We start from the raw sequence: 19,707 nt of genomic DNA, 5'->3' as shown, positions 1-19,707 counted from the left end.
ACAAACAAGGAGCTGGGAGGGAAATGGAGCACCCAGGACACAAACTGGCCACACATGTGTTATCCCAGTGTGTGTAAGGTGAGGATTTATCTACCGGGCTATCACATTGGGCTGAGAATGGCATTTTGTGATTATTTAACCTTATTTCTTTATTTAGTTTACATACATAATCTGACCAAGTTAACCCTTAAATATGCGTTGCCCAAAAGAAAAAAGAAATAGTTTCCAAATATATAAGGTGTTCCTAGGCTCTCAGGCTGCTTAAGATTTGTTGTCTTGGTCAGATAGACTCTTGGTAGTGTAATGTCAAAATGGCAGCTTCATCCTATAAGGTAACTTCTTGTTCTGCTGAGTCATTCATAGTCCAGCCTAAGATTTGGATTAGTTGTCTTACATAGAAACAGAGCCCAGAAAAGAAGGATTAGTCCAAGTTAAAAATTCCCTCTGGAAAGGAAAATGTGAAATGAGTGTTCTTAAAATGAGTTGTAAATGGCAAAGTGGATTTCATAATTTGCACACTTTTCCTTTCAGGTTATGCATTGGACCCTTCATTAGATAATCATCAAGTGACTACCAAGTATATTGGTTCTGTAGAAGAAGCTGAAAAAAATCAAGGTAATTCATTTGAAATATTTAATGTCAAACACTTACAATCCTGTAAGTATTTCATAGCAATAGTAGGAAAACCTAGTTAGCTCTTGATTTATTGTCATTTTATTTTTGTTTAATTATTTGACAGAGGCAGGTTTGAGAGAACATGCTCCCGTGCTCAGGTTCACTCCCCAAATGCCCACCACAACAGAACCTGGGCAAGCCAGTATCTACATGGGCAGCACAGACTCAGCCGTCAGCATTACCTCCTAGGGCCTGCTTTAAGAGGAAGCGTTAAGAGTCAGGTGCCAGAATTGAGTGTTGAACTAAGTATTCCAGCGTGGAATGCAGGGGGGATCCTAACCAGCATCTTAACTAGTAGACTAAATGCCCACATCTTGTTATTGTTGTTTTTTTTAGTTGAGACAATATAGTTTAGAACAATACAGTTTATACATAATCTGAAGCTTAGTTTTGACACTTAATACCTGTGCAACCTAATAATGAAAATGTTGGTGTTACCTACAAAAGTGTATCATGGAAAATAATATAGTAGTAATAAACTTAAAAAGAAACACATAACACACAAAAAAGTAAGAAAATAGTGATATGTATCTTTTTTGATTGTTTTGTTTGCTCACCATTGTGCCAGCCCTTTAGAAGTCATCCAATAATCATAGTTAATGTATGGTAAAATTTGACAGGTGACTTCTCAACACCATTGTCAAGCTGCATCTTAACCTAATTGAAAATTGTCATTGTGCTTCTCCTTGAAGATTCTCTTTGAAGAGCTGCTTTGAAAACTGCGTTTAAATATGAGATGTAAAAAGAAGCTTATGTTTTTACTCATTTTGGCCTACTATAACAAGATAAAGCACTATAGTGTGAATGGTAACTTGTCACATAAAATCCATAAAATGCTGTCTTAGAAAAATGCAGCATTATCACAGAACCCTTACAACTTCATGCTAGTAGACCCTGGCATCATCAAGCTGCCTTCTGAGTCTGATCTAGATTATTGTTAGAACAGGATTTAAACAAGCTTTTGTTATAACACATAGCCTAAAGGAGACTGATTTCAATTATATAGTAATATAGTTATACTTTTTTTTAAGCTAAGCCACTGGAAATCATGTTCATATGTAGCTGATTTTTAGTTAATTTTTAACTGTGCCGCTTAAAAAACCTTTGTTTTTACCAATTTTAATGACTCATAGCATACCTTCTCCTACTAACCAAATCATAGTCTCAGCCAGAAACATCCACCTTGCTGGTTTCTATTTAACTGTTAAAATTGATGATGTTAGAGGTCAAGTGTAAATTAGAATCAGTTGGAACAAATACCAGATTCCTATGGAAGCTTTTTAAATTTATGTTGTTGCTTTCCTAGTGAGGTATAATTTAGTTTTTAAATGATAAATTACAGTTTATTCTTGCTTTCAAAGGTAGCTTTATCACAGCTTAGCAATACTGAGTTTCTGGATTTCTTTCAAAAATTGGCAAAAATCCACTGATACAGTTTTTGGATTCATTAAAATGTTTGCACCATTATAGAATAGCATATCTTTTCATTAAGTTTATTAGGACGTGTAATTTTTTTTTTTTTTTTTTTTTTTTTAATAAATTTTATTTTGACATTCTTTACATAGTTAATTAGGGTAAGAAGGTTCAAGGGCTACAGGAAAGTGGATAATACTAATATGTTTTCCATATTGTTACCTTCATGTTTAAAAGGGGGGTATTAAGGGAGAAGGCCGACCCAATTTCCCACCCTCCCCAAGTCCCGGGTGTAGGGCATGCTCTGAGGTTCTTGCTCAAGTGGTTTTGATATTGCAACAGTTATGAATCGCTGTCAATCTTGCCGCTCCAAGCACTATGAGGTCTTTGAAAAATCCACTGATTGACATAGTCCATCATAGCTTAGATGGTTGGTTGACCCGTTCTGTCTTCTCTCTTTTCTTTGTTATGGTTCTGAGTCCAGCATTTAGATTAGGAAGATCTCCAAAGAAACTTCTTGTATGTGCTAACAAGTACAGGGCCTGGCACCGTCCATCGCTCCAATCAGCTGGTGGTTGCAATTCCTGGGTTGGTTCTGTTTTCACTCCCGTCTTCCACTGGAGCCAATGGGTGTTGCAGTCCAGTCTGGTTCTGCCCAGCACATACTTGGCCCTCACATAAACCAGTGGGAGCTGTAGCCTAGGTTGGAGCGACCCACAATAACCCCAACCAGGCCCACCCCCTACCCTGGTTTGCCAGTAAGTGTAGCAGTAATCCAGTCTGTCCCACATCCCATTCCACCCCAGCCGCTGTCTTAGTTTTATGTCCTCCCGTGGAAGTGGTAACCCAAGAGGGATGAGCCCACTATTTCCCTCCCAAACCTCTCCCACTCCCAGATTCCAGTTGATGCTGCCCAAACAAACCTCGCCCACTTTAATTTTGTTTGCACCAGTAGGAATAATCCGCCCAGCCTGGCTTTTCCCTGATCTAGTCCACATGAGGCGCACAGGTGTGGTAGCTCTGCCTAGTCTGGTCTGCCCCATCCCAGCCCATGCTCTCCTGCGGAAGTAGCTGTCCAGCAAAGGAACCCTCCCTTATTCCCCTGCCAGCTCTGCCCACTTCCTTGCTTGTTCTCAGGCTGGTTGGGCGCTGCGGTCCCTTCTGGTACAGGCAACCTCACCTCGGCATTCCATAATGTGCACTAGTCTTTGTTGCGACCGACCCTGGGTCGACCCACACTGGTGCCTGGATTTGCCAGTGGATGATGTGGACAGATTCAGCCTGGTCTTGCCCCCACGTCTGCCAACTGTATGCCAGTGGGTAGGTTTCCATGGCCTTTTCTGGGCTGTTTCCTATCATGTTTCTTGCGTTTACCTGCTGGGTCTGTGTCCTGCCAGAGGAGTTGCCCAGGCTCCTCCATCAGAACCTCTCCCAATGCCAGGTTTCACGCTTACCAGTGGGTCCATGAGCCAGCCCTACTCAGTCCACCTCCTGTCATAGCAGGAACTGTGGCTTTTCCTGACTGGCCTTCAACCCAATCTGGTTCTTGCTGTTGGATGTTCCAGCCCAGCCATGGTTTGTCCATACCCACGTATGGCTCACACATGGCTCAGTAGGGGTTTGAGACCCTGCCTAGTCCATCCCACATCTGCCCTGGTCCTCCAGAACACCAGGGGGAGTCGGGGTCCGGCCCAGTTCGGTGCATCCAATCCAGTCCACACTTGTGCCAAGGGAGACTACAACTGTTTCCAGATCAGAACGCAGCCCCCTTCCAGGCCACGCGCCTCTTGGTGGGAACCTCAGCCCAGCTAGGGTTGTCCCCTTTGCTCCCCAACCGGGTCCGTTCCCAGGCATAGATCACATGCCTGCCAATGGATGCTCTGACTCAGCTTGGCACAACCCCTCCCCTGTCCCGAACTCTGCCTTAGACACTGTGGCTTAGCGTCCCAGGCTCCCACAGACCAGCAGGTACAAGAGCCTAGCTCGGCATGACCTCTGCTCCCTCCTGGTTTCTAGTTTTACTTGTGGGCTAAGGTTTGCTCAGTCGTGCCTAATCTACTCTGTTCCATTACCAGTTGACACATTGGCCAACTGTTGGAGCTACTTGTGCAGGGCAAGCCCCAAGCCATAGCTTCTGCATGACTGGTATTTGGTGCTCAGAATTATTAGTGATTACAAGTTTTGCTAAGGAAGAGTTACTGCCTCTTTCAGGTCCAAGAAGCACAATGGGTTCAACCTGGAGCTAATTAAGCAGCAACTCAAAGAACCAAATCCCCAGAGCTCACCAGCCGGGCGGCCAGCAGGCGGAGCCTGGCACCAATGGCGCACTGGCCGCCCGGGGAGGACGGCTCACCATGTGCCCATGGTGGCCGTCCGGGATCCAGGCATGAGACGCCCCGTCCTGAGACCCACCAGCTGCCAGGAGGCAGCTGGAGGTTTAAATAACCCAGGCCCAAGGTCGCGCCCCTCCCAAATCCCATTCACCGCCCCATGAAGGCGGCGGGTGGGCCCCGGACCTGCCCAGTCCCGGAGGCCTCCCCCCTCGGTCTACTCACCCCGAAGGAAGCGGCCCCCGAAACCCAGCAGGCCGGGGAGGACGGCTCACCATGTGCCCATGGCGGCCGTCCGGGATCCAGGCATGAGACGCCCCGTCCTGAGACCCACCAGCTGCCAGGATGCAGCTGGAGGTTTAAATAACCCAGGCCCAAGGTCGCGCCCCTCCCAAATCCCATTCACCGCCCCATGAAGGCGGCGGGTGGGCCCCGGACCTGCCCAGTCCCGGAGGCCTCCCCCCTCGGTCTACTCACCCCGAAGGAAGCGGCCCCCGAAACCCAGCAGGCCCGGGGAGGACGGCTCACCATGTGCCCATGGCGGCCGTCCGGGATCCAGGCATGAGACGCCCCGTCCTGAGACCCACCAGCTGCCAGGAGGCAGCTGGAGGTTTAAATAACCCAGGCCCAAGGTCGCGCCCCTCCCAAATCCCATTCACCGCCCCATGAAGGCGGCGGGTGGGCCCCGGACCTGCCCAGTCCCGGAGGCCTCCCCCCCTCGGTCTACTCACCCCGAAGGAAGCGGCCCCCGAAACCCAGCAGGCCGGGGAGGACGGCTCACCATGTGCCCATGGCGGCCGTCCGGGATCCAGGCATGAGACGCCCCGTCCTGAGACCCACCAGCTGCCAGGAGGCAGCTGGAGGTTTAAATAACCCAGGCCCAAGGTCGCGCCCCTCCCAAATCCCATTCACCGCCCCATGAAGGCGGCGGGTGGGCCCCGGACCTGCCCAGTCCCGGAGGCCTCCCCCCCTCGGTCTACTCACCCCGAAGGAAGCGGCCCCCGAAACCCAGCAGGCCCGGGGAGGACGGCTCACCATGTGCCCATGGCGGCCGTCCGGGATCCAGGCATGAGACGCCCCGTCCTGAGACCCACCAGCTGCCAGGAGGCAGCTGGAGGTTTAAATAACCCAGGCCCAAGGTCGCGCCCCTCCCAAATCCCATTCACCGCCCCATGAAGGCGGCGGGTGGGCCCCGGACCTGCCCAGTCCCGGAGGCCTCCCCCCCTCGGTCTACTCACCCCGAAGGAAGCGGCCCCCGAAACCCAGCAGGCCCGGGGAGGACGGCTCACCATGTGCCCATGGCGGCCGTCCGGGATCCAGGCATGAGACGCCCCGTCCTGAGACCCACCAGCTGCCAGGAGGCAGCTGGAGGTTTAAATAACCCAGGCCCAAGGTCGCGCCCCTCCCAAATCCCATTCACCGCCCCATGAAGGCGGCGGGTGGGCCCCGGACCTGCCCAGTCCCGGAGGCCTCCCCCCCTCGGTCTACTCACCCCGAAGGAAGCGGCCCCGAAACCCAGCAGGCCCGGGGAGGACGGCTCACCATGTGCCCATGGCGGCCGTCCGGGATCCAGGCATGAGACGCCCCGTCCTGAGACCCACCAGCTGCCAGGATGCAGCTGGAGGTTTAAATAACCCAGGCCCAAGGTCGCGCCCCTCCCAAATCCCATTCACCGCCCCATGAAGGCGGCGGGGGGCCCCGGACCTGCCCAGTCCCGGAGGCCTCCCCCCCTCGGTCTACTCACCCCGAAGGAAGCGGCCCCCGAAACCCAGCAGGCCCGGGGAGGACGGCTCACCATGTGCCCATGGCGGCCGTCCGGGATCCAGGCATGAGACGCCCCGTCCTGAGACCCACCAGGACGTGTAATTTTGCAGTGATGGAAAGCTTCTCTTCTCAGAAGGGGAGTCTCTTTCTCTTTTTTTTTTTTTTTTTTTTTTTGTAGCCTGAGCTGGACTTTGTGGCTGAATTGGAAGGTTTTGTTTGTTTTTATGCTTTAAGTAACTCTGGTCACTTGAAGACCACTTTTCTTTTTTTAACCATATAAACTATATATGCTGATATTTTTCTAGAAATATACCCACTTGTGCTGTTTTGTTGTCAATGTAGGTTTAACTGTGTTTGAAACTGGTCAGAAGAAAACAGAAAAAAGGAAAAAGTTCAAAGAAAACGATGCATCTAATATTGATGGTTTCTTGGGACCATGGGCAAAATATGTGGATGAAAAAGATGTTGCCAAACCCTCAGAGGTACGCTTTTATATGTTTCTTTGCCAAATAAGCTCTATGCAGTATCTCTTCGAAGGGTATGTACATTAATAAACTTGATATTTCTGTGGAAAACCAAATGACTCATCAAAATGTCTCTACCCTGACATGATAGACTGAGAAAACACAGCAACATTCTTTATTCTCCTTTGGGATCTTATTTACCTTCTCTGATTTATTTTCTTTGGGACTATAACACATTAAAATAGAATATAATACCTTGATAATGCTCTTCAGCTTCCAGCATTCAGATAGTAACATAAGAAACAGTCTTTCTCTTAAACTGATCTTGACAGTGAGTTTATTTGCTAATTAAATTTTTGGCAAGTTGTAGCTATACATATATATATATTTTTAAATTTTTTATGTGAAAGGCAGTGTTACAGAGAGAAAGAGATTTTCCATCCATTGGTTCACTCCCCAAATGGCCACAGTGGCCAGAATCTGGACCTGTCTGCAGTCAGGAGCCCAAAAGCTTCTTCCAGGTCTCCCATGTGGATGCAGGAGCCCAAGCACATAAGCCAACCTCTGCTGCTTTCCCAGGGCTTGAACAGGAAGCTGGAGTGGAAGTGAAGCAGCCGGGACACAATCTAGTAGCCATATGAAATGCTGGCATTGCAGGCAGAGGCTTAGCTTACTGTGCCACTTCAAGGTCCCTATGTCCCCAGCTCTGCTCTGTCCATTGTGAGCATGTGGAAAATTAACAATGGGTGGAAAATCTATCTCTGTGTCTCTTTCTCTCTCCCTCTGTATCTCTTCTGTTCACCAACTCTGCTTTTCAAATAAAAATAGTAAATCTTTAAAAAAAAAAAAGGAAAATAATACTTCTAGTTTATAAAATCAAATTACAGAGGTTTCCCGTTTCCTTTCCCACCTATGTAATCACACTCTGAGCCAGCTGTCCTTCCTTCTGTGTCCCAGGAATGCAGCCATGGACAAGAGGAAGAGAATCCTAGTCTCTTGAGGCTAGCAGTCTAGCTGTGACTTACAGCTGTATGTCTTTATATGCATGTGCTGCTTTATATACTTATATTTAGAACTCATCGTTTGACATATTATATAAATTTAATACATAATACCCATCTTTGCATTTTCTAAAAAACAAAAAATAGTTCTGTCACAAACTTTCAGACTGGCTATGTAAAAGCCACTTACTGAAGAACAGAACTGAGTGCTAAAATTCAGTTTCCTTTCTGGTACTAGATTTTTTACTTGCCTAGTCCTTCCATTTGGATCATTAGCATAATGTGTTTATTTTCAGAAGGTTCCGGTATCCTTTTCTGCGTGTTTAACTCCACTTGTAAATGGTAGCAGAGGCCAGCAACCTCTGTAGAACACTTGAGCTTGTTACCCTTGAAGATACACTTGCGGTATTGCTTCACCCAACTGTGGAGCTCATTATTAAGAATTTATAACCAACTTCGGGCATGATAGAGTTCTCAGACAATCATGTTACAGTTCACTCCTTAATTACCTTAGGAAGAGCAGAAGGAGTTGGATGAAATCACAGCAAAGAGGCAGAAAAAAGGCAAGCAGGAGGATGAGAAACCCGGGGAGGAGAAGACAATCTTGCACGGTAATGTGTTTCCCCTTTCTCCGTCTTCATGGAGGTGTTCATGTTTATCCTGTTCTCTGTTCGTATATCAGCTGCCCTTGCTGTCAGCTGCTGTAACATCATTAGACTAACAATAATTGTGTCAGACACTTTACATCCCATAGAAATTAGAGCAGTCTTCCGTGTATACGAAAGGAGAGAAAATGTGATGAGTAGTGATAACCAAAGATAACTGTGGGAGCTATTAATGTGTTCTAAAAAATGGTTGATAAAGAAGAATTTGAATAATATGCAGTCTACTCCTTCCTAAGATAAAATTGTCTCCTTTTGGTGTATTAACGGTGACCCAATCATAGCAGTTGTTTTTAACACAAGCCAAATATTCAAGTATCTTTTAATTCATAGCTGTTACTAAAGTGTAAGAATAAATTTAGGAGCTGGCATTTGGCACAGTGGTTAACAATGCTGTTTGATAGGCCAGCACTTTGGCATGGCAAGTTAAGCTCCCACCTGCAGTGCCAGGATCCTACAGGGGGAGCCAGTTTGAAACCAGTTTGAGACCTCTACTTCTGATCCAGCTCCCTGCTAATGTACCTAGGAAAGCAGCAGAAAATGATGAAAGTGCTTGGGTCTTTATACCCATGTAGGACACCCAGAAGAAGCTCCTCTTGGCTTTAGCCTGGCCCAGCTGAAAGTAAAATAAATCTTATTTTTTAAAAAAAGGTGCTGCTTGGTACAGCCACAAGCCAGATCGGAATGCCTGGGATTAAATCCTGGCTTTGCCCCTGATTGCAGCTTCTTAGTAACATGTACCCTGGAAGGCAGCAGGTGATGGCTCAATGTTTCAGTCCCTGCCACCTGCGTGGGAGTCCCAGAAAGAGTTCCAGACTCCTGGTTTTCACCTAGCCTATTCCAGCTGTTGTGGCCGTTTGGAGAAGTGAAGCAGCAATTGGGGGGTGTTTGTGTGTGTATTTTGTAAGTTCCCAGTATAATAATTATAAAGTTAAAAATTTTTAAAGGTGGTTTTTCATGCAAATAGATTAGTAATTAGCGTGTTTATGCTTATTTTGGGTCGTGGAAGGAAATGCGTATTAACCAAAATAAGTTATAAATATTCTAGACTATTCTTGTTTGTTAATGATTGGTTATGTTTGGAAATTATGTAGTTATCTGAAACTGTAAAGACTAGTGTAGCACTAATAATGTTTATTATCAAGATATTATACAGTGTCAAATATTTAGGATTGATGAGGCTGAATTTGGTTTTGTAAGTTCTAGTTTTACTCCGAAGAATTTCCAGTGCTGTGGTGTTTGTAACCATAACAGTAACAGCCAACCTTTATTGATTATTTACTCTACCATGCATGCTGCTAAGTGCTTAACTATACTGCCATTCAATTCCTACAAATGATTATTGTAAACCTTGTGGTGAAAATAGGAAGAGGAATAAAAAGAACCAGAATAAGAAAGAGGGAGAAAGAAGGGAGAACGATTGTTGTTGTTTTTTGTTTTAACTCCCTTCTTACCCTGTTTTGCTTCTGATTCTTTATCTTTTCTTCTTATGCTATAATTATACTACAGTGAAGTTTTTGAATCTTTTAATCATTAAAATGTGTGAGTAGAAATAGTATAGCTCAGATCTAAAGGTCTGATACTTGCTGGGGACCTAGGAATTCAAAAATGCTACCTATCCTTGTAACGGTAGTAGTGGTTTCAGGCCAAAGGTTTAGCTATATCTTGATGTTAACATCACCAGGGTAGTACTGCCATACATTCAATATCTGTTGCCATTTTGAGAATGTCGGTTTCAAGGCTCTGGCTTGTCCTTGTTCACATGCTAACCTTTGCTCTCTGGTTTCAGTTAAGGAAATGTACGACTATCAAGGCAGATCCTATCTTCACATACCTCAGGATGTTGGTGTAAATCTGCGGTCAAGTGTGCCACCCGAGAAGTGTTATCTTCCAAAGAAGCAGATTCATGTATGGTCTGGACACACAAAGGTAGGCAAGTTGGTTGCTTGATTGCTGTCATATCACCAAAGTGACATTTATGTGAAATTTCAGCTATTGGTATGGAAAATTCTGGTGAAAATGCAGACAAGTTAAGACAGAGTGGAGAAATCAACTTGATGATAGATCTGTGTTAAGCTGTGGGAGTACGCACGCATCATAGTCACAAGGAACTAACTGTTCTTCAGGGCCATCTGTCTTGGCCATGATGGAAGCATTCGTGATGTGGTTTCCTGCCCACTTTACATTAGCCCAGTCCTTTCTGCACTATTACTTACTCTACTGTCTGCTGGGCAGCAAGTCAGTGGGTAATGCACCGATACTAGCACCAAGTCTGCTGCTTAGGTTCATTCAGTTTGCATTAACTCTTGGAGTAGTCACATTTCACAGATGATATTCTCCCCAGTGTATAAACTATGGTGTGTGCAAGGGACAGCATACAGCAAAGCTTTGCATGTTGATATTCTGCATCTGCACTATCATAACTGACCATTTCCAGCTCTTTGCAAAGAACAAAGGGACTAAGCAAACAAAGGCAAAGTAGGGGAGAGGGGATTAACAGTTTGTTTGACTCATAATTCTCTTGGGTGAGGAAGTCAATGTGAAAGGTTGAAAAAAGAAAATCTTGTGAAGCTTAGTGTCAAGAAAGCCTACTGTGGGAATACTAATGAGGGCTATTCTGGGGCACGCATGATTTTTGGATAGCAACTTACAGTGTTTTATCTGTGCTGTCTTGTTTGTTTCATTTTCGCTGATGTTTAGAATGTTTCTGATAACTGTAACACCTTTTTAATAGGGCGTCAGTGCAGTCAGATTGTTTCCTCTCTCGGGCCATTTGTTGTTGTCTTGCTCCATGGACTGTAAAATTAAGGTGAGCTTTCTGTAGCAATAAGAGTGTCATAAATCTGTCGGATTGGTTAAGATCTGTTTGCTTAATTAGAAATAAATTTGGGTTTGTTAGGCAATTAGAGACTAATTATTTTCTTGTAGGCCTAATGAATATAACAATTTATGAATGGATTCCAAACACATACATTCAAATATGGCTATGTGGTCCAATTGGCTCTTTCCTTTCTAAAGCTAAGACTACTGATTAGGTGGTAACCCAGGCCCTTTGGGGTTAGGCACATAAATATTTAATCCCCGATATTGCATTTCTAATAGAGGTTTGGGATTTGTAACAGTTTATTTGTCCCTCAGAACCTTCTGAGGTAGAGAGGCCGTGTGATAGAAAGCCCATTTTTAAAGAATAAGCAATGTAGTTCATTCTTTTTCTTCTGCATGTCAGTAGACATCGAGTAGCAGAAATGCCCCAGGACCTTGTCCTGTTTTCTTTGATCCTGGGAAGCCCCTGACTCGGACCCTGGTCAGCTGCAGAGTGTGTGGTGGCCAGTGGCTGTCAGCTTGGGTATGACAAAAGCTGTGAGGAGCATCTGAAATTGCTAAGGCTGATTCTTACCTGTTTTGTGTAATCTAAGTCTAGATCATTATGATAGTTCAGTAAATACCAATCCTGTGGTAGTCCTGGGGCTTGAGAAGTTGAATCATTAAAGTTTTATCTTTTATAAATACTTGACATATATTAGCAATATATAAAAACAGCTTTTGTTGAACACGACCATTTAGGCAACTGTCTCTAATCCTTTAAATCAGAATTTGAAGTAAAAAGTTCTTATTCCCTTTTACTTTATACTGTTGAAAATATGGTCTTCTCTTTGACTAGCTAAAAACACATCAAATTCAAGTTTAATTCATTTCTGTAAAGATGTATTAAATACACATTATATATGAGCTGAGAATAAAAATATTATTAAGGCACTGTCCCTCCTCTTAGGGTTCATTATGATGTTTATGGTCATTATAAGGGCATGTAGATGCTCTTCTGATTTCAAAGAAGGAGTATACCTCAGTGGGAGCCTTAATAAAGTAAAAGGGACATAAATGAAGTGCTTTTGAGGTGAGGGAATGGAATGAATCAGCACGACGTATGCTGGAAACTAATACTTATGTGGTTGTTGGAGTGTAAAATCAGGCAGAAAATGATTACTACAGTCCCCAGACAGGGGAGCGGATCTCAGAGGTCCTTGCCCAGCTTGTTACTGGAATGGAGATGATCTTGTTGATGCTGAGTGCCCAGGAAATGCTTTCTATTTTTAGAGAACAAAATTTTCATTGCTATTAAGGACTGGATTGGAGGCTGGCAAGAATTGTGCTAGTATCCAACTCCCGGATAATTTACCAAAAAAAAAAAAATATTGTACTAGTTTTGAAGCTGTTGTGTTCATTCACTTAGGTACAATGAGAATCACAAGCCTCTTATTTCCATCTAGATCATTATTTTAATGTAACTTTTATGTGTTCCCTCAGAAAAAGTCAGACTTTCAGTATCAAAATGTAATGTGTTGCAGTAACTTTACATCATGGAAACATACATAGAAAATCATAAGAGTATGAAAAGCACCTGAATTTGCTCCATTCATGGTTAAGTCCTTTTGATACATGGATATGAATATCTTTGCATCATTTGGATATGAAGCTCTTTAAAATTCTTTCAGTTTAAAGCGAGCTGTGTGCCTGTATGTGTGTTCCAAACAGTACGGTACAAACTGATAGTGCCATCCAGTATTTACTGATTAAATCCCTTGTGCTCACACAGACTGTTGCACACACATAGGCAGCATTTAACTGTTGCTACTAACTGAAAAACCTTTACTAAATTTAACATTTCCTTGTGTGTGTGTTGTTTCTTTTCTTCCTCAGCTGTGGGAGGTTTATGGAGACCGCCGCTGTCTGCGAACATTTATTGGTAATATTTTTCTCTCTCCATGTATAAATCTTTTGGGGAAGGCTTGTTAGAAGTACAGTAACACCATTGGCAGTAATTGGCTACACTCATGTAAAGGAGAGTCCTCACGGATTGTAGTTGAGTCTGAAAGGAGAACTAAGCTTCCCCACATAGACAAATAAGTGGGAAGTAAAAAGCAGAAGCCTGTCGGATGGCTTTAGGATGGGCAGAGGCAAAAATGGAAAAAGCCGTTGTAGGAAACCAGAGTATGAAGGGCCTTGCTTGTGTAACAGTAATCAGGAGTTGAGGCTCCATCCTAGAAGCACTGACAAGCCATTCAACAGCCCCCTACAGGAAAGCAACTTGACTTGGTGTTTGCAAAGATCACCTGGTAGTAGGGAAGCTCTCTGGTAGGGCAAGCCTGTGGGAAGGAAAATGAATTCATTAAACAGCCCCAATATTCCAGTGGCCAAGACAGCAGAGATAGAGAAGAAAGCAACTACTAAGTGTTAAAGTCAATGTGATGAATATGGACTGTGAGTGAGAGGAATGTGGCAGAAATCTAGGGTGACACCCAGGTGGCTAGCTGTAGAATGACACAATCCACCGAAAGGGAACCTGCTCTTTCGTTACAGGAATTGGAATTGCCTTTGGAATATGCAGGTGAGAATGTCCAGTAAGCAGTTAGATAGGCAGATGTTGGTGCTGATTACTGGTAGTGGAAGTCAAGAAGCGTAAGCCTAAGAGAACACCTGGAAGAAGAGACAGTGGCCAAAGGAGGGCTGCTTTGCCACATGTAGCCTTTGTGAGAGGTGTGCCATCTGTCCAATTCCATGTGAAGGCTCCTTACACACTGCAAACGTGAGCTGTACCACATTCACATTCTGCGTGGGTTTCAGTGTTTTTAGATTAGTGTAGGAGTCTTTTCTGAGTGCTGTGTTATGATTATGGGGCTGCAGTGCATAAAATAAAACCTGCCCAAGGTGCCACAGCAGCCTAGGGAAGATTGGCAGAAGCTTCTAGCAGCTGCAGTGGATTTGGTGCTCTTCTGTTGCCATGTAATAGAAATTTCTCAGTAGAGCAGGAAAATAAGAGAAGCGCTAATTAGGACTCCTGCAGTAGAAAAGAATGCCTGATTGCCACAGCATATATCCCCTGACTTGAGTTCATCTGTGATGGTGGTCATGGCGGCGGTGATGGTCGCTCCAGGCTGGTGTGCGGGGTTTAGAAGTTATGCAGTACACATTTCACAGAACTGTATGTATCTCGAATATGATGGGAATGATTTTTTAAAATGGGAAAATTTCCTCTGTTGTTTAGCCATGTTTTATTTGTATAAATCTACATGACAGACTTTCAAGTAAAATATAATCACTTCCTTTGAATTAGTTTATTATCAAACAAAATAGATGCTGAGACACTTTCCAGAAACACTGTCTCCAAGATTCTGAATCAGTTTCTAGGGAATGTGGTTTGTGGCCACAGAAGTATATAATTATTGTACATGGGCTACAATTTCCAAAGCTTGAGGTTAAGTCACTTTTTCACTTCCATCCTGGTGAGTGGTCTCAGAATGAACCTCCAGAATTCTAGTAGTCATTTCTTTCATTGGCAGTAATTGGTTAGTCATCAGTTATGTGCTACATTTTAAGAGTTTGCCATGGCAAACTAAAAATAATAATAATAATAATTAGACCTTTTGTCTTGGTTCTTACCAAAGCATTATGCATCCGAATCACCAGAGGAGCTTCTTGAAAGGAAAAAAACACCCACGTTCCAAGGCCCACACATAGTGGGTTTGAAGTCAGTAGTACAGGCTCTGGGCCTCCACTGCTCGTGACTCACAGCTGATTTAGCAACCACTCTTGAACGCTGTTGCTCTGTGTGGTATTTGTGTTCTAAGAACAGGTGAAAGCCTTCACTCACCGCCCTTCCTGTTGGCTCTCCCCGCAGGGCACAGTAAGGCTGTGAGGGACATCTGCTTCAATACTGCAGGGACACAGTTCCTCAGCGCAGCCTATGACAGGTATCTGAAGCTCTGGGACACGGAGACGGGTAAGAGCTCCCTTTACACAGCACTAATGCCTGCTTATCTTAACGTGGCATCCACACCTGCAGTCATGGGGTGGGCTGCAAGGTGAGGCCTCCTACAGTTGCAGATGCTCCCACTGTTGGCTGTCAGTTCCTATCACAAAATGTAGTGGTATATTAAGAAACTCAGTTATGCTTTGTTTTGGCCACATACCATTCATAATGCAAATTTTTTTTTAATCTTCTCTAGTCATCTAATTTATCTTTTTGTTCCCCTATATTACCTGGCACAGTGTGTTACATTTATAGAAACACAATGAATGTCACAAGAACAAAATTAAATTTAATTGGTCAAATAGATTAAAATGTCAATGTAAATTCCTGTGGGCCCATTGGTTTATGTATTTGCATCCATAATAATTGCAACCATATGTTGTGGCTTTTAAAATTCTATGTAATTATAAAGCTGTCTTTTAAGTGTAGTAATAATAGCTAGCATTTATTAATACTTAGTGCTTATGTTACATGATGCTAAGTGTTAATATGTAATGTTTCATTCAGTTGTTTGTTTGTTCAGAGAGAAGATTCACCTGTATTACTTGTTTCCTTCCCAAATGTCCGCAACAGCCCCTAGCTGGGCACAAAGGCAATTGCCTAGAACTCAGTCACTTAGGCTACCCAAACCGCATCAGTAGGAAGCTGGAGTTAGGAGAAGGAGCTGGATATCAAATCCAGATCTTCCAACAATGCAATGTGAGAGTGTAAGCCACAAGGCCAGGCACCTGCCCTTCAATTCTAATATACTTCAATGAAAGCACTATGAGTACGGTACAGATGAAGAAACTGAGTCTTAAATAAGTAACTTTTCTAGAGTCACATAGTAAGTGACAGTGTTGGTATCAAACCAAGTTTTCAAACTATATATATATATAGTTTATATAAATAGGCATATATATATATATTATATGCTTGCATTCACTATTCACTACATTGTTGATGCTAGGAACTGAACCTAAGACCTAGTCTTAGAATTGTTGATATAACTTAAAATTCTGCTTTATGTTTATCTAATACTGAAAGTTGCCCTGTATCTTCACCCTTGCACAGATGTTTCCCTGATAGCATGATTAAATACTTTGGTTCATTTTGCTTATCTTGTAGCAAGTATAAAATATATAAAGTTCATAAATATTCAGTAAAAGTTATATATAGTAATCATTTGTATGCAGCTGTTTCCCACAAAGGTCAACATACAGAATATTTCCAGTACTTCATATGAGTTTCTTAGATGCTTTTCCTGTCTGTACCCACTCCTGGTAACCAGAACCACGTCTGACATCATGAAGTCATCATGAATTCATTTTGCCTGTTCCTAAACTTCCTGTGAATGCAATCACCCTTATAATCTCTCCTGTGGCTTAGATCAGTAGTTTGTGTTTTATTGCTTGCAGGATTTCATTGTGTAAGTGGAAATGTGACTGATCTCTTCTACAGTTAGAATAATTATTTTTAATTATTAAAAATTTGGAGAAAAAAAACAGTGTAGTTTATAATAATGAGAAGGCAATCATAATTGGAGCAAACTGACTTTCCTCCAAATCAGTTAAGCAAATGACCTCTAGGTCTTAATCCCACAGTCTTTGTTAAATGGTCAAGTTTATTTTTATCTATTTAATTTGAATCTTTGGTTTTAGGACAGTGTATATCAAGATTTACAAACCGAAAAGTACCCTATTGTGTCAAATTCAATCCTGATGAGGATAAGCAAAATCTCTTTGTGGCTGGGATGTCTGATAAAAAGATTGTGCAAGTAAGTATCTTTACTGTATTTTACTAAAATTTCAGGACTTCACTGTGTCGGGGGATGCAATAAGGAACACTGAGGGACTGCTGGTGCTGTGTGCTTGGTGAAAAGCATTGGCATCCATAAAAGCATGATGGGACCTTCTCCCTGTCCTCATCCCAGAATGTGTGGATCTGCTCGATAGCTGCCTTTACCTTTGTGCTTGTCTGATTTACAGTGGGACATCCGAAGTGGAGAAATTGTGCAGGAGTATGATCGGCATTTGGGGGCTGTCAACACCATTGTTTTCGTTGATGAAAATAGGAGATTTGTTAGTACCTCTGATGATAAGAGCCTCCGAGTTTGGGAATGGTGAGTTTCCATCAGGAGAAAAACTGACTTTTTATAAAACAAGTGGTTTAAAAGTTTGTAGCTAAGGCAAAACTGGTCATCAGTGTTCAAATCAAATCTCGAATATTTTTGCAACTGTGGTCCACTCGATCAGTTTTAACAATTTAAGCAGGGACTAGCATTGTGACGTAGACTATAAAAACCTAAGCTTGCAACATAGGCATCCCACATGGATGTCAGTTTGTTTCCTGGCTTCTCTTTTTCTCTCTCTCTCTAACTTGGACTCTTAAATAATGAATCTTTTTTAAAAAGCAGTTTAACTACATACAGAAATAAACTCTTAGTATTTCGATAATCTTCATAGTCTAAATAATCTTTCCAAAGGATATGTCCTTTGACTTGCCTTATGCTTTGTTCCATTCATTGTTTTACCCATCTTTGCAAAGCGAAGTTACAAACCATGATGTATAGATGTTGTTGGTTATGCTAGGGATAAGGCCTAATATTTTGCCTCAGAACTAATACAAAGAAACTACTGAGATATCTCTTAAAATGTCTGCTTTGTGATTATTCAGTACTAAAATTTGTTCAATATTATCATCCTTACACAAATGATTTCCTTGTAAAATAGAATCAGAATAAATTGGTTAATTTTGCTTTTGTAGAGGGAAACAGAAAACCTTTTTCAATAGGAAGTATTAGAGCTAGTTTTATTAAATATCATAAATCATGTACAACTTAGTTATAATGAAATGCATAGGAATGTTTGTTAAACAATGTTTGGGGGAAACTCTGTTTGTTTTTATAATCAGTTGTGAAACAGCTCAAGCACAGTTACAGCCATTCAAAGGCTGGAGTGTTCATCTTCCCACTACCAGAAGATGTTCTGTTTTAACAAGAAAAGGGAAGGGGCTTTAAGTGACTGCCTTCAGCACTGGCTTCCCATATGGACACAGGTTTGAGTCTGGCTGCTCCGGTTCTAATCCAGCTCCTTGCTGATGTGCCTGGGAAAGAACAGAGGATGGCCAAAGCACTTTGGGTCCCTGCTGTCCTTGTGGGAGACCCGGATAGAGTTCCAGGCTCCTGAAACTTCAGCCTAGTTTTTGCAGTCTGTTGGAGAGTGAACTAGCAAACTAAAGATCTGTCTCTGTGTCCCTCTCCTTCCTTCCTTCTATATAACTCTGACTTTCAGAAAGCTAAGTAAATAATTTGAAAAGAAAAGAAAAAAAAAAAGGAAGAAATGTGAAACCTTGAACCAGGACCAGTGGTTTCCTCTAAACTGATTCCCTAGGACAATTTAGGTAATTAAACATTTAATATAATTTAGATGTAGTTTCTTCCCCACTCACCGTCACTGTCATATAACCTCAGTTAATGGAAAGTTAACTATACCTTAAATATTGTCTTAATAGATTATCAACTTGAAGGTCCAAGGCTTGATTTTGCATTATAACAATGATTTCTCGTACTTTGGAAATAATGTTTCTTGAAGAGAATCTAATAGTGAACCAAGGTGTATATTTGCCAAATTAGACCATTTACATAATATTCTGAAAATAAATATACATAGACATGCTTTGCTTATCTTAACAAAATGATACTTTTTAAGCTTAAATTCTCATTTAATTTTTTTTTTTAAAATTTAAAGAGACATGAAGAGAGCACCCATTTCTGATTCACTCTAAATGCTTACACAGGCCCAGACTAGGCTACACCAAAACCAGGAGCTGGGAATACGCATAGGAGTTCTGAGGTCTCACACAAGGGTGTCTAGATAATTCTGGACTTGAGCCATAATCGCTCTCTCACAATGCTTATATTTTTTGTTAATATAAGGAGAAAAGATTCCATGCATTCCATAGGTACAGCTCCAAGAAGACAGCCACACTTCCCTCACGTCCTTGCTTCCCACCGTGCCGCACACATAGATGTAACTTTACCAGCAGCATTTCTTGAAGAGATCATTCTCCTGGGATTGTCTTTGGTTTGCTTGATAGAAATTAGTTGGCTGTGTATGTATGGCTTCATTTCTGGGGTTTCTATTCTATTCATTTGATCTTCATTTCTATTTTTTGAGCCATTACCAGGCTGTTTTGGTTACAACTTACCTGTAGCACATCTTGAAATCTGGTATTTGATGCCTCCAGCTTTCTTTTGTTGTGTAAGATTGGTTTAACTATTTAGGGGTCTCTTGTGTTCCCATATGAAGTTTTAGCTTAATTTTTTTCTGTTTCTGAAGAGACTCACGTTGAATTTGTAAACTACTTTTCAGTAGTGTGGACTTTTTGATAACATTAATTCTACCATTCCACAAGTATGGAAAGTTTTTCCAGTTTTTGGTATCTTCTATTTCTTTAATGTTTTGTGATTTTCATCAGAGATCCCCCACATTCTTGGTTAAATTTAGTCCAAGGTATTTTTAAAAATTTTGCTGCTGTTTTGCCCCGTTCAGACCTTAAATACTTTCGGAAAATCACAATACTGTTTTGTTACAAATGCTAATAACTTTT

The 19,707-nt window shown here is 42.5% G+C and overlaps 1 protein-coding gene across 1 annotated transcript in view; it reads left to right on the top strand.

Annotated features, from left to right (window-relative positions):
* The window catches only part of LOC121167118 (pre-mRNA-processing factor 17), a 53,336-nt gene that overhangs the window by 26,881 nt on the left and 6,748 nt on the right, over positions 1 to 19,707 (top strand). The window contains exons 4-12 of the mRNA XM_040996498.1: positions 532 to 615; positions 6,525 to 6,664; positions 8,162 to 8,258; positions 10,099 to 10,238; positions 11,044 to 11,118; positions 13,008 to 13,053; positions 14,986 to 15,087; positions 16,758 to 16,873; positions 17,085 to 17,218. Of these exons, the coding sequence (XP_040852432.1) occupies positions 532 to 615; positions 6,525 to 6,664; positions 8,162 to 8,258; positions 10,099 to 10,238; positions 11,044 to 11,118; positions 13,008 to 13,053; positions 14,986 to 15,087; positions 16,758 to 16,873; positions 17,085 to 17,218 (934 nt within the window). The remainder of the gene's footprint in view (positions 1 to 531; positions 616 to 6,524; positions 6,665 to 8,161; positions 8,259 to 10,098; positions 10,239 to 11,043; positions 11,119 to 13,007; positions 13,054 to 14,985; positions 15,088 to 16,757; positions 16,874 to 17,084; positions 17,219 to 19,707) is intronic.

Source organism: Ochotona curzoniae, unplaced genomic scaffold, assembly GCF_017591425.1.
Source record: "Ochotona curzoniae isolate NIBS_2020 unplaced genomic scaffold, NIBS_Ocur_1.0 patch336, whole genome shotgun sequence".
Lineage (NCBI taxonomy): Eukaryota > Metazoa > Chordata > Mammalia > Lagomorpha > Ochotonidae > Ochotona > Ochotona curzoniae.
This window is presented reverse-complemented; position numbering and strand designations above follow the sequence as displayed.